Source organism: Hippoglossus stenolepis, chromosome 6, assembly GCF_022539355.2.
Source record: "Hippoglossus stenolepis isolate QCI-W04-F060 chromosome 6, HSTE1.2, whole genome shotgun sequence".
Taxonomy (NCBI): Eukaryota; Metazoa; Chordata; class Actinopteri; order Pleuronectiformes; family Pleuronectidae; genus Hippoglossus; species Hippoglossus stenolepis.
The window spans coordinates 6,239,992-6,252,748 of NC_061488.1; the positions used below are offsets into that span (position 1 = coordinate 6,239,992).

The 12,757-nt window shown below is 43.1% G+C and overlaps 1 protein-coding gene across 4 annotated transcripts in view; it reads left to right on the top strand.

Moving 5' to 3' along the window:
* Nucleotides 1–240: 240 nt before the first annotated feature.
* The window catches only part of LOC118111385 (microphthalmia-associated transcription factor), a 34,060-nt gene continuing 21,543 nt past the window's right edge, over nt 241–12,757 (top strand). For 2 of the 4 annotated variants that reach the window (XM_035159939.2, XM_035159940.2), the window contains exon 1: nt 241–557. In XM_035159939.2, the coding sequence (XP_035015830.1) occupies nt 454–557 (104 nt within the window). In that variant the 5' untranslated portion in view covers nt 241–453. Of the gene's footprint in view, nt 558–7,715; nt 9,940–12,757 lie in introns of those variants that run through there. The other 2 variants (XM_035159942.2, XM_035159941.2) reach the window with 2 other exon arrangements.

Here is a 12,757-nt window from a genome sequence, read left to right on the forward strand (position 1 = left end):
ATATTTTAAATACACATTATAAAACAACAAAATGAGGTGCAATATGAAGTATTAAAGTAAAAAGCATATAAAGAACATTTGAAAAGTCCAAATCCTAATTGACATGTATTAAATAAGACTTTATTCTATCTATAAACAGCTGCTGACACTGATTAGTGAAGGAAATTAAAAACTTTTCTAACGCTTTAATCGCTCGGATGCTGCGACCAATGAAAATCACGCTGACACTGACAGCCGCGGTGCACGGCGGGAGCTGTAGTTCGCGCCTCGCCGGCAGCCCGTCCGCGGCGCTGTCTCTCGGCGCCGCGCAGGACTACAGAGCCGCGGGTCCCGGACAGAGGCGTCCGGCGGTGACAGCGGTCGGTGCTGGAGCGAAGTACGGCGGCACAAACACCGTCTAGCCCGGGTGTGTGATCCTCTCCGCGTCGCCCCGAAACTTTGACATCCGACATCATGCAGGCGGAATCGGGGATCGTTCCCGACTTCGAGGTCGCGGAGGAGTTTCAGGAGGAGCCGAAGACCTACTACGAGCTGAAGAGTCAGCCGCTGAAAAGCAGGTCAGTGCTCCGGCTGGGGGACAGTTATTTCCCACGCTGCAGCGGTTTTTGTGTTTAGGTGATAATTAGTCCGCGGAGAGTTGTCCCGTCTCTCTCCTCACCCCGGGGGGACGTCGGAGGAGCTGCTCCCGGCCTCTGAGCTCCCGCACCGGGGACTCGGCACCAGGGATTCTCCCGCTGCCATGAAGTTATGCAACACTTGGGTGTTGTCTTGTCAACATCAACTTCAAATATTAGCTCGTAGAGGAGCAGACAGGTCAGAGGTGGACGAGATGCTGCCTCACTTATCCTGGTCAGAGCAGCAGCACGAGGGAAGTGTTGTTTTTAACTTGGACCCCCAAAGAACTCTCATTTAAATATTCTGGAATAGATCTAAAACAATAATTTGAATTAATTGGAGTTGTCAGGTCAAAAAACAAAAAAAAATCCCTCTGACACAGAAGTGGAGCAGTTTGGAAATTCATTCCCAAACATAATAATCATACAGCTCCCACGAAGAGACAGAATCTAACTTTGAACTAAGTGGATTCATTGGACCATCATCATTATTAGTAGCCTGTTATTGCATCAGAGGATAAAATCAGGAGCCTAATAAATGGCTGAGAGATACGGACCGAAAATAAATCAAGATACAAGTTTTCACATCAGTCGATATCAGTGAGTATCTCGATAAATGTCACATTATTTATTCTAAGTTTAATGTCGAATTTGTTGCTGGTGAGTGAAGATGACACTTTACAAATCTGAGGTCGATCAATTATGAGTTTATATGTTGGCAAAATGCATAATCTCATATTGCTATTGATGAAAATGATATTGACGTCGTCATATTGCCCTAATATGAGGAACTGAGGATATTTCTATATTCTGCATGTTGATGACTCCTAACAAAGCAAAGCTGTTATCATAGAATACATGAATCAATCGCTAATATTTCCTCTGACCTCTCGGGACACGGACACAAACACACTCTGCTGCACTCAGAGTTATTAGAAAGCTATTTTCAGCGTTGGCACATTGAGGCCCTCTCCAAGCAATCAACATTGAGCTGAGTCAGGTCTGTGGGGGGTCTGGTCCTGACCTTTCACCCCCTTTTCTGGAAGTGCTGGGCAGTGAGTGAGCCGTCTGATATGTCTGTTTGTGCACGGTGTTAAATTCAGATGCCGTTATCTATCTGCGTGGTTCAGGAGTTCAGTACATCAATGCTTTGTGGGGGAGGAGGAGGAGGAGGGGGTGATGCTTATTTGCTTTGTGTTGGAGAATATTTGAGGAGAGGATTGTGATACCTCTGTCTTATTGATAAAAATATCGGTATCACTTAAATAAAATAAGTAAATATGGGCGCCAACTTCGCTTAGCATGAGGACTGGGAGCGGGGGGGGGGAGCTGCCCTGGATCCCTGCTAACTTAATCTTGTTCTTTAATCTGCCCAAAAATAAAACAACAAATTGTAATTAGAGATGTTCCGATACTGATGCCAGCATTAGAAATGCATCCTACTGTTGAAAATTCGTTCCCCTAAAATCACTTCTTCTTCACCACTCCAAAATAGCAGTTGCGCTATTCTGCCAATTGCCAAGTATTGTTTTTAGAGCTGCGAAGAAGAAGTGATTCCCAGCGAGTGTAGCGTTAGCCAGAGCTAGCTAAAATGTCAGCAATTTTTTTTGCACTATATCACGCTGGAAAGTCCCGCACAAAAAGAAAAAGTGATGTGAACCAGATGCAACACTTTTCAGTTTCGAGCTATTTAAAGGAAGTTATTGTTGTGTATTCCTAGAGGTACTTATTTATGTCAAACCAGATAAGATAAGTTCAACCTGAGCCAGGTCGTATAGCAATGATTTGTAGCATATAGTAGCTGTTTAAATATGTTATATAAGTTGTTATATATATTTTTTTCTTAATGCAATGGTATCGTTACTCATTATCGGCCAATACGCAAATTCCAGGTATTGGTATCGCAAAGGGAGTGGTATCAGAACACCTCTAATTGTAATTTTATCAGGGGTCATGTACCAGACTCTTATTTCCTGAAGTCCCTGCTGTTTGTGTGACACCCTCAAAATCCCTGTAGAACCACACACTGTTGCATTCACGTTTAAAAGCTCACCCCTTTGCCTGCGTGCCGAAGACAACACATCCCTCAGCAGAATTCAGAGGGATTATCAGTATTTTGCATGTGTCAGAGGTGGTGATACATGGCCTCATTGTGAGGGTGAGACGTGTGGAGGACAGTGCACCACTGTGCTCACACAGAGCTCTTATTGCAGATGTTCGGTTGACTCCTCTCTTATTTTATTTTTCACGCTCGCTGGTTTCCTAACATGTTGTTGCAGATTCGTAAGTTCGTCTCCCTTCCTCTGAATTCAGCCAAAACACGAGGCCGGGGGGGGCAAAACCGTCACGTCCACCAGTCGCAACCTTTAACCCAGTTGTGCATTTTTTAAACTAATTTCTTCATTAGTGAAATGCCATTACCCTGTCACATACACACAGGCTGACTCTGAGCTGTGTTTGTCGCTGGCAGAGCCGCAGTCAGACCCGGTGTGACTGAAGGAGCAGGAGAATCACAGATTATTTCATTTCCTGTGGAATAATGTGAAGTTGTGTTGCGTCAATCCAAGGTGTCCCACTTCCTCTTCCCGTCACATGAGGATGACCCAGCACAGCAATACTAGTCACAATGACTGTGTTGTGAGACATTGTTGTGCACAGTGGTTATAATTAGTTCGAGTGATTACTGATTTGTGTGATATCTCGTCACGGCTGCCCCCGCTGTTTCTAGATTTCAAATCTCAAGTGTGACAAAATGTGATCTCGGCTTTCGCGGGTCTATTTGTTTTCTGTCTGCGTATCGTCTCGCCGGCGCTCTGAGGCTGCTGCAGACGATGTGCCAGACGTTTTGTGCCTAATATAGATGTGAGACAGGCGGTGAAACCGGTCGTCTATGCAGTGTAAATAAGCTGTATAAATTTAGCAGTGGATGTGTTATATCTGAAACCGAGACTTAGAGGGGGATCATTTTGTTTGCAGGAATACTTGACATGTAAATCCACTATAAATATTTATGCTGCAGTCATACTGAGGCTGAAAGACTTAAAGACTTACAGTATGATGTGCTTTGTAGTTCATGAGGTGACGTTTGGCAGAAGCTGTGGATCGTGCTAGATTTTCATCTGAATCCATGTCGATTCTTAAAATTAGACTTTTTACTTTGTTGAATATATTATTTATAATGTCTGTATATAAAATTTAAACATAATAATTGCACACATTTATTTCACATTGTTTATTCCTTAAAATACATGTTTGAATATTAGCACATATCGGCAAATACAGCTTGACAGTCCGTGATGCAATTATATCAATCTACTTCCTCCTTCCTTCCTGTTTATGATTGATGTTCTACTCAAGAATCTTTCAGAAGAACAAAACTAAATAACAGAATATTCATATTCAAAGTTATTTTAATGCAGAGTTAGGTACTTTCCCAACTCTATGTGAACATTTTAATCACTCCTACTCTTTCCCCACCTGGAATATGACACTGAGAACCATGTAAATGGTCTGTGTTTATATATATTCTAGTCTCAATGGCCAATTCAACCATTCACACACACAACTCACACAGTGATCAGGGGCAATTTGGGGTTCAGTGTCTTGCCCAAGGACACTAAGGTACACGGAATGGGGGAGAACCCACGACCTTCTGGTTAAGGGACGACCTGCACAAGAATTATATCAGAAAGAAAATCAACCTGTACTTAAAAATAAAACAAGATTAGTATTTTGAAACCTCTCCGTAAATTATATTGCAAATTGTGTGTGACAGAGCGCTGAGTCAGAGGCCGGCGGTTGTGAAAGTTGGTGTTAGGAGCAGCTTGTTCCCATGAAGAATCCAAGACTGAGGTGCCAGGAGATTCATCCAGGATCTTAGAAAGAGCAAAGGGCTAAATGACACAGGCAGGTGTTATAGCTGCTGTAAAATATTGTCAGGGCGACTTGTCCTGCCGTCACCATCACTAAACTGCATCCTAACCTCATCTGCTGAGTCTTTTTTTGCAGTTGTACCTCAGGAAACCCTCACAAACTTCAGATTATTGTTCTGCTTCATGAGCTGTAACACTGATGGTCTGTGATCTCTGTCAGCCTCTGTTGGTGACCGGTAGGAACTTCAAAACACAGAGAGCGCCACCTCAACAGGTTGCACCCTCACCTGCTATTTACACAAGTCCCTTTTTAACAGTTAACAAACATTTGTCTTTTAGGGCTTTAAGTATTATTTTCTTTACGGATTAGTCTGCTGGATAAGTTCGGGATAAATGCGCAGATTTTATGGCCTATGAAACATTTAGTACAAATAGTACAATACCCGAGGAAATTTTTGACAAAGCCGAACTCCAAAGACACTTTCAAAGATTAATATCACACGAGACAAAGACAATGCAGAAAATCCTCACTGTTAAAAAGCTGAAACCAGTAAATAATTTCTGCGATGACTAATTGATTTAAAATGTCACCCCTAAAATAAAGTGAATCTACGTTGGCGTTTGCTGTCTGCGTGAAAAAGAAGCTCGTAGCTCTTCTCCTGTCGTTAAACTCATGTCAGTTTCTCTGAAGGTCTAGAAACGACAGTTACATCAAGTTTTCTTTTTTATTTGCTCACTGTGTGTAAAGTAAGGATTAGCATTATTTTCCCGCCATGAATCATCACCACTGGTTCTTGACGACTATGCGACAACGCGCTTGTTGACTATAATCGTCACCTCTGAGGGGAAATCGAGTTGCGTGAAAAGCCGCTCTCTTGTGTTTGTACAACTTTACGACGTTATTGACATGAACTTGAGAACCTTATGGACTCACTCAACCTGCTGCAGGAAAGCGTATTGAAATCCTTCCCCTGGGACGAGTGTCCTTGGATGCTCTGTTTCCCCCTTGTTAAAGCACCGAGGGAGGAGAGGGAGCAGGAGCACACCGTCCTGCTGAACACGAGTAAAGGTTATTACGGAGGGTACAACACCTAATTATAGAAATAAAAACCCGGCAAGTTCAAGTTATTCCACCCGGTGCTGGCTCCCGGCTGGAAATACCATGCAAAGACCCTGATTATCTCTTTGGATGCTTTAACAGCTTACCCTGCTTTGTTTTGCTCTGGCGACTGAATTTCTCCAGCAGCAGTGGTAATTAGCAGGGAAGATGGTTTTACAGCATTTATTCCACTGTTTGTTTGAAGGAAATGTGATTATGATTTTTTTGTAGAAAAAGGCAGCATAGTTAAGCACTGATGGTTGATGGTTGTGCTGGACTTTTACATTTAGATATTTAGGCTACATCAACACCACTATGTTTTTGTTTCGAAAATGTCATTTTCAAAGGAAAACAATCTCTCTTCGAAGGAACGTTCTGGTTCCGAATCAGTTTTAATCCCCTTCCATACGAAACAAGCCTGAAAACACATATCACCAGTCAGTGGATCATCAGTGTAAACAAGAAGGCATGTGTGTGCCATGCTGGGCAGAAAACGCCACTGGACACGGACCTTGTTGCAGATTGCTCCAATAACAGCTTGTCTCCTTCGCACGCAAGCAGTTGTAGGGTTGTGAAATGCAGCGTTTCACTGCACAACAGCTGTTTGCAAAGACAACAGGGTCAGCATTCTACACTAGTTGCCGAGGCTAATGTCGGTTGTTTTCTCCCGGAAGGGGGGGTCATGTGATAGAAGCCTGACGAATCAGCGAAGGCTACATCATCACTGAAAAGACCCAGACAGCAACATGGTTGTGAGCGTCTACATCATCGATTCTGCCCGTCCAGACTAAAACACATCCCAGGAGCTTGTAAACTCAAACAGGGCCAGTAGGGTTTTTAAACTTCTCCGTTTCAGCTCTAAAACTCTGGAATAATGTGGACTGCTGTATCTGTCCCTTTCAAATTAAAACATTTGAAATGCTGATGGAAGCTTTTCACTGTTTTCTGACAATTTGTACATTGCAAAACACCTTTCATCACATTGGAGAGGTTATATTTATTTCAAGTTCAGAATTTCGAAAACTTGAGCTCATCTGACTTTAAGTTATATGAACCTGGTAGTTCCCTCAACTCATTAAATTAGGTGGGAGCTAATTATTCTACCCAAGTTCAGTTAGTTTATAGGGGAAACACGATAGTTGGCGAGTAAAACCTCAAGCATATAGTGACATATCCATATTTATTATTTCTTATTTGTGTCCATGTATCTCTATCCTTTGTTCTTCATACAGATGTACAATTTAGAATATTGCAATAAATCTCATTGGCTAAAACATGCAAATATATTTATGCCCTTCTTTGCTCGATACTGGGCACATTAAACTATACGAGTCTGTTGCAAGTAGGGCTGTAGTTCTCTTTATTATCGACTGAAGTGCCATTTTTTTCTCAATTAATTGTTTAAAATGCCAGAAAATAGTTAACAAATCGTATTACGATTTCATAATCCCAAAGGTGGTGACATGAGACGTCTTATTTTGTCCCAAAAAGGGTCAAAACCCCAAAGATATTTGATATATTATTACTTGAGTCAAAGAAAAGCTGCAAGTTAATCTGTTACCAAAGTAGCTGCTGATTCATTTTTATCTTTTGATCAATTTATTAGCTAATGGTCCAGGGTCTAGATAGAAGGTTCAATATTGGTTTGACGTGTCAGCTGCAGGATGTTGGGTTTCCTGTGGTTTATGATGTATGTACAAATAGTTGTATTGGTTTGGTTTTCTTGTCAATTGAACTGGTCATAGTTAAGTAAATACAGAGTTTCTACCGGCAGTTGTTTACATGGTTGAACTATTCCTTGAGTTGTAGTTGTTTGTACAGTTTTCTCTCTTTTCGCTCTTTCCGAAAACGGCATCATGTCAGTGCAGACACTAGATTACAGATGCTTCCCATTATCACTGATGTTTCATGCTAGTAACTGGCTGTGGGGGGTGATGCCAGCTGCAGCACTCTCTCTCTGTGTGTGTGTGTGTGTGTGTGTGTGTGTGTGTGTGTGTGTGTGTGTGTGTGTGTGTGTGTGTGTGTGTGTGTGTGTGTGTGTGTGTGTGTGTGTGTGTGTGTGTGTGTGTGTGTGTGTGTGTGTGTGTGTGTGTGTGTGATCAGCAGGGGAGTGCGAGCATACGAGTGCACTGTCATGTAGGGTCACTGCGCTGTGCTCCAGCAGCGAGGCCGTGCGGTCTGTCAGGACGCGGCCTGGTCTGCTCTCCGAACACCTGCATTGTGCTGGAGACAAACTGAAGGATGCAGGATCATCGCAGGCAGCTGGTTTGCAGGACGGCGTTTTAGCAGCACAGTTTCTCAGCTTCCTTTCAACGTGAGATCTCATTAACGGTTTCCCGTCTCATCACTCTTGCACTACTCTCCCTTTATAGCTACGTGATATTCACAACATGTCGTGCACGCCCACTTTCTCCTTACAATTGCATTGTTGTTCCGCCCTCATGCCGGCAGCAGAGGTAGTCGCAGAGCTGGATTCCATGTTTGTGTTGAAGGGAGAGCCGGCGTGGCAGGGCTGACGCTGACGTTTCTGTGTTACTCTTCTCACCTCTGAGTCCAGGGCGGTGCTTTGCAATATAAGATAACACACTAACAAGATGTGGACTTGTTTGATGGATAGTGAGGGGTCAATGTACCTTTTTATCCAGAGCAGCAACACTAAAGCCTCAGCACAGTAGGACATCTTGAGGGTGAGTACTCAATCTATTCGTTCAGTGTCCTGCCCAAGGACATGCAGATTGGAGGAGCCTGGAATCGATCCACTGACCTTCCAATTAGTGGACGGCTCCTGAGCCACAGCTGTTCTGCTGAAGGTTTCATCCAGTTGTATCTGTGCAGCTTGCTGGTCTTTGCTTTTGATTCCTGACAGGAGGGATACAATCTGAAATATTACTAGTGAGCTTCTGTGGGTTTTGACAGGATGGGCACCAATTGGTAGTTACATGTTGACCTTCGAAGCAACTCAACTTCCAATCCATGACATAACGAAGCCGCTGGTATGCTCCAACCTGTTTGATGGTCGAACTTGACATGCCTCCCCTCGCACCTTTCTAATGATGCAAGTGGGCTCGTCTGACAGTTTCTGCAGCTTCAGAAACCTAATGTGTTCCCATGTCAGGCAGATGTGAGGACATGGGAAAGTAAGAAGGGTTTGCACTTCTCCCTCTTGTTCTCTAGTTTCTAATTCCATTATTCCTGACACTGTTTGCTTCATTGCATGTACAAATAAGTGCAACAACATAAATGCCTTTGAGGAGAGATTGTGTGGAAGGGTGCACATTTCTCAACATTTGAACAATTGTCCTGTTTAAACACCGTCTGGCAATATATAGAGGCATCTCTGTGGGAAAGGTGCTCCACCTTTCACTCCATACCTTTCCCCTGGTCATCCCCCAGGGATGAAAGCTCTCCTCTTTTATGGATGAATTTTCTTGTGTCATTTAATTGTAGTTTAAACATGGATACCCTTAGGCTGTGCAAATTTATCTCATATACTGATGGATCATTTCATATCTAGATAACAATACCTTTACTTTAACCTAACCTAACCTTTGTATTTGCATAGTATGGTTTTCATGTCCATGTAGACTTTTCACACCCCTCATTTAGGTACACAAAGCCAGTGCTTTGAGGGGTGGCAGTAGCAGGAGGTGCACAGCAATTTATTATTGTAATGATAAATAACATTTAACTACAGTTATATCTGTATCTATTTCTTAAATTTTGTTTTACAAAGTTAGGAAAGCAATGTTTAAGTCAAGGCTGATGTTGCCTTACACATAAATCTGAAGAGAGAAACTTCCCACGTTCAGAAGATGGATGTGAAAACAGCCTTTAGTGTCAAACGCTGCACATAATTCATTCTGCAGAGTGAAGGTAAAACTTCCAAATGAACAAGTTAAAACCTCATCATTGTCATAAAGCTGAAAACAGGCTGGTTTCTTTAGCTCATGAAAAGTTGGCATTCTTTTCAGACCCTGTGTTTTTACAGAACAGCGTTGAAGACCCGGTTGCTGGGTGTCCACTCTAAGGTGGCAACACATGTCTTGAAGTGAAACAGTATCTGCGTGGTTTTAAAGTGGCGTGTTGATGAACGGTGTGTTTCCAGTTGGCGCCTGCCCTCTGCTCTGCTCCGCTGTTGCTCCGGACGGGGCTGGTCCTCGGCCTGGGACTGTGTGGCGATTGGAGATTCCAGGCCAGGCCCTGGAGCCTCCCCCCTCTGACACTCTCTCAGCGCTGCACCGCCGGCATGACTTTCACTGCTCTCCAAGGGCGGGTGGTGCACCTTCAGAAAAAAACAAACAAATATGGAGGCCTTAGGAGTGCAAGTGTACAGACCCTGCTCCTTTGACTGTCTGTGAGTATGGCGCCTCAGCATCTATGATATTGTTGGCACGCGTTAAGGCATAAGTTTGAATTGTGTGTGTGTGTGTGTGTGTGTAGAAAACTACGATAACATGTGTAGATGAAGGACAGTGTGCACAGAGCTGTGTGTGGGAAGTATATACAGTCTTCAGCAGTTTTCTCCTTGTGCAGTGTGTAGTTTTGTGTAGTTTTGGTTATAACTGGTTAAATTGTGGAATAAGCATTGAGCTAATGTCTAACAAGTAAAAAGCTTAAAAATCTAAGAATCTGAAACGTCACAAAAGGCACCAAATGGGTTTATTTTGGAGCAGAAAAGCAGTTTGAGCAAAGTAAAATAAGATGTCTTCTATTAGTCTTTAGATCAGGTTGTTGTTTTACCGTTATTGTCCATTAGGTAGAGCTGTTGATCGGTCAATAAAGGTTTACTATGAATTACCTGCAGGGGCACAGGTGGCCCTGGTCTGACAGATCCTGGAACGGCTCAGATATGAGACTCGATCGGACCCGAGTTGCTCCTCTAAACTTTTACTTGCCTTCGCTGTCTTCTCAGAATGCAAAGCTACTTCATCTCTCGGTTTAGTCTCCGTCACACCGTCAGTCAGTAAAACCTGCGTCAAACACTCGGCTCTGACTCGTAAAACACGGAGTACGATGGAGGTTCAGAGGAATCATGAGTTGGGTGGGTGGGGCTCTTCAAGACTGTACAGCCATTGTTTTGTTTTTTTCTTTGAGATACACAAATATGAGAGGAGGTGTGCGCAATCACACACACACACACACACACACACACACACACACACACACACACACACACACACACACACCAGCGAAAAGTTAAAAAGGACAAAAGAGCTTTTTATGTATTTCAGTGGTTAGTTTGGCAAAACGCCACAGACCAGTTGAAAAGAAGAAAGAGAAGTTGATCTTTGCTTTGTAGAGGGTTTCTGGTCAGTCGTACACACACACAGACACACACACAAGTCAATCTGATAATCAGGAATTTATGAAAAAGAAAATCATGAGGTGCTACAACTCTCTCTCTCCGCACACCTCAGCTGTAAATCTCTCTCCACTGTTTGGAAACATGTAATTATTCAAGCGTAATGAGACTCTTCCAGTGCAGACCCTTTGATGTGGTTGATATTTCCACTTATTTTTCACATTTTGTTTGCAAAAGGGTTATATAGACGTGGCTCACAGCTGTTGTGCTAATGTCAACGTTTATAAAGACACTGTCGTTCTGCAGCAAAGAGAAATGTATGTGTACAGATCACAGACTGAGAATAAAGTTGGACGACCAAATTAAGCCAACTTGTCCTGGATATGAACGCTGCCATCTTGCGCCGTAGACGTCAAGTCGGGGATGGAGCCTTTGTGAGGTCCTGCCGATACAGACGCTCGACCAATCACGAGTCAGCTGTCAATCATGACGTCATGAAGCATCAAATAACTAATTGGGTGGGTGGGTGGGTGTGTAGGGAGGGAGGTAGGGTTCAAAACAACTTCAAGAACCCAGGAAACAGTCCAGGTTTACATGTGTCTTTCCTCTCGCGTGCTGACTCTGGTGTATTGTCTCTTATTCCTGGAAGTGCTGCTGCACCTTCAGGATGTTGTTTTGTTTGAGATCAAAATGAACGTATGTTTTCATAGAGAAAGTTTGGAACAGTGTGAAGATGTTTTGATCAGACGAGTTGTTGCCAGAACTATTAAAAGTCGGCCTGTAAGACTCAGGGGCGTCGCCTGGGAGTGATGTGTGTTTTTCTGGTGTAAAGTTCAGGGGGGGGGGCAGATATAAAGCTGTGAAAGAAGCTTCTTGTACAGAGATAACACTGTTTTTGACTCTGAGTAAGGTTGAACGTGTTAAGCTGAACTTTTGAGTTTGAGTCACAAAACCAAAATGGGAATAAAAGTGATAAAGAAGCTTGTATCACGGAGAGAAAGAACTAATAGATGTATTCATAAAGATTAACTAGTTTGAGAGAAAGATCAATGGGGACATTGATATATATGTGTGCGAACATGGCCGACATATCTTTAGGCTACATTTTTTTACTACACTTTCATCCACCCCTATAAAACTAAACATCCTGCACTTCCCACAGGACTAATGCATGCTGGGAAGGTTGCTAGTGGCGGCTGTTACTTATAGCTGCCCTGCAGACAAGCAAAAGATATGTTTACATACAGTGAGTCTCACCAGAATACCTGCATTGTTTACATCCATGTTTATAGGAGTCTTCTTCCTCACTGCTCCATTGCTTTGTTTGTTGCTGCTTCGCCTCCACCAACTGTCCATAAGTGGAATGGCATGAAAACTAAATTAACACGTCAGTCGCTGTGTCTGTGTCCTCGCCTGCATGCACTGTATGTGGACCCACACTTAAAATGTATGCTCTATGGTGCTAATATCTTGAACTGAAGTATTTAGGTATTCAAATATATTTCAAGTAATCTGTCAAAAGAAAGGATGGATTGGTGGATTGATGGATGGATGGAAGGATGGATGGATGTAGGGATGGTTGGGTGGTTGAATGTGTGGGTGGATGGATGGATGGGTGGTTGATGGACTGATGGATGGGTGGGTGGATAGAAGGATAGATGGAGGGGTGGGTGGGTGGAAGGATGGATGGATGGATGGATGAGTGGTTGGATGATAGAAGGATAGATGGGTGGTTGGATGGATAGAAGGATAGATGGGTGGTTGGATGGATAGATAGATAGATGGGTGGTAGGATGTATAGATGGATAGATGGGTGGTAGGATGTATAGAAGATGATGGATAGATGGGTGGTTGGATGGATAGATGGGTG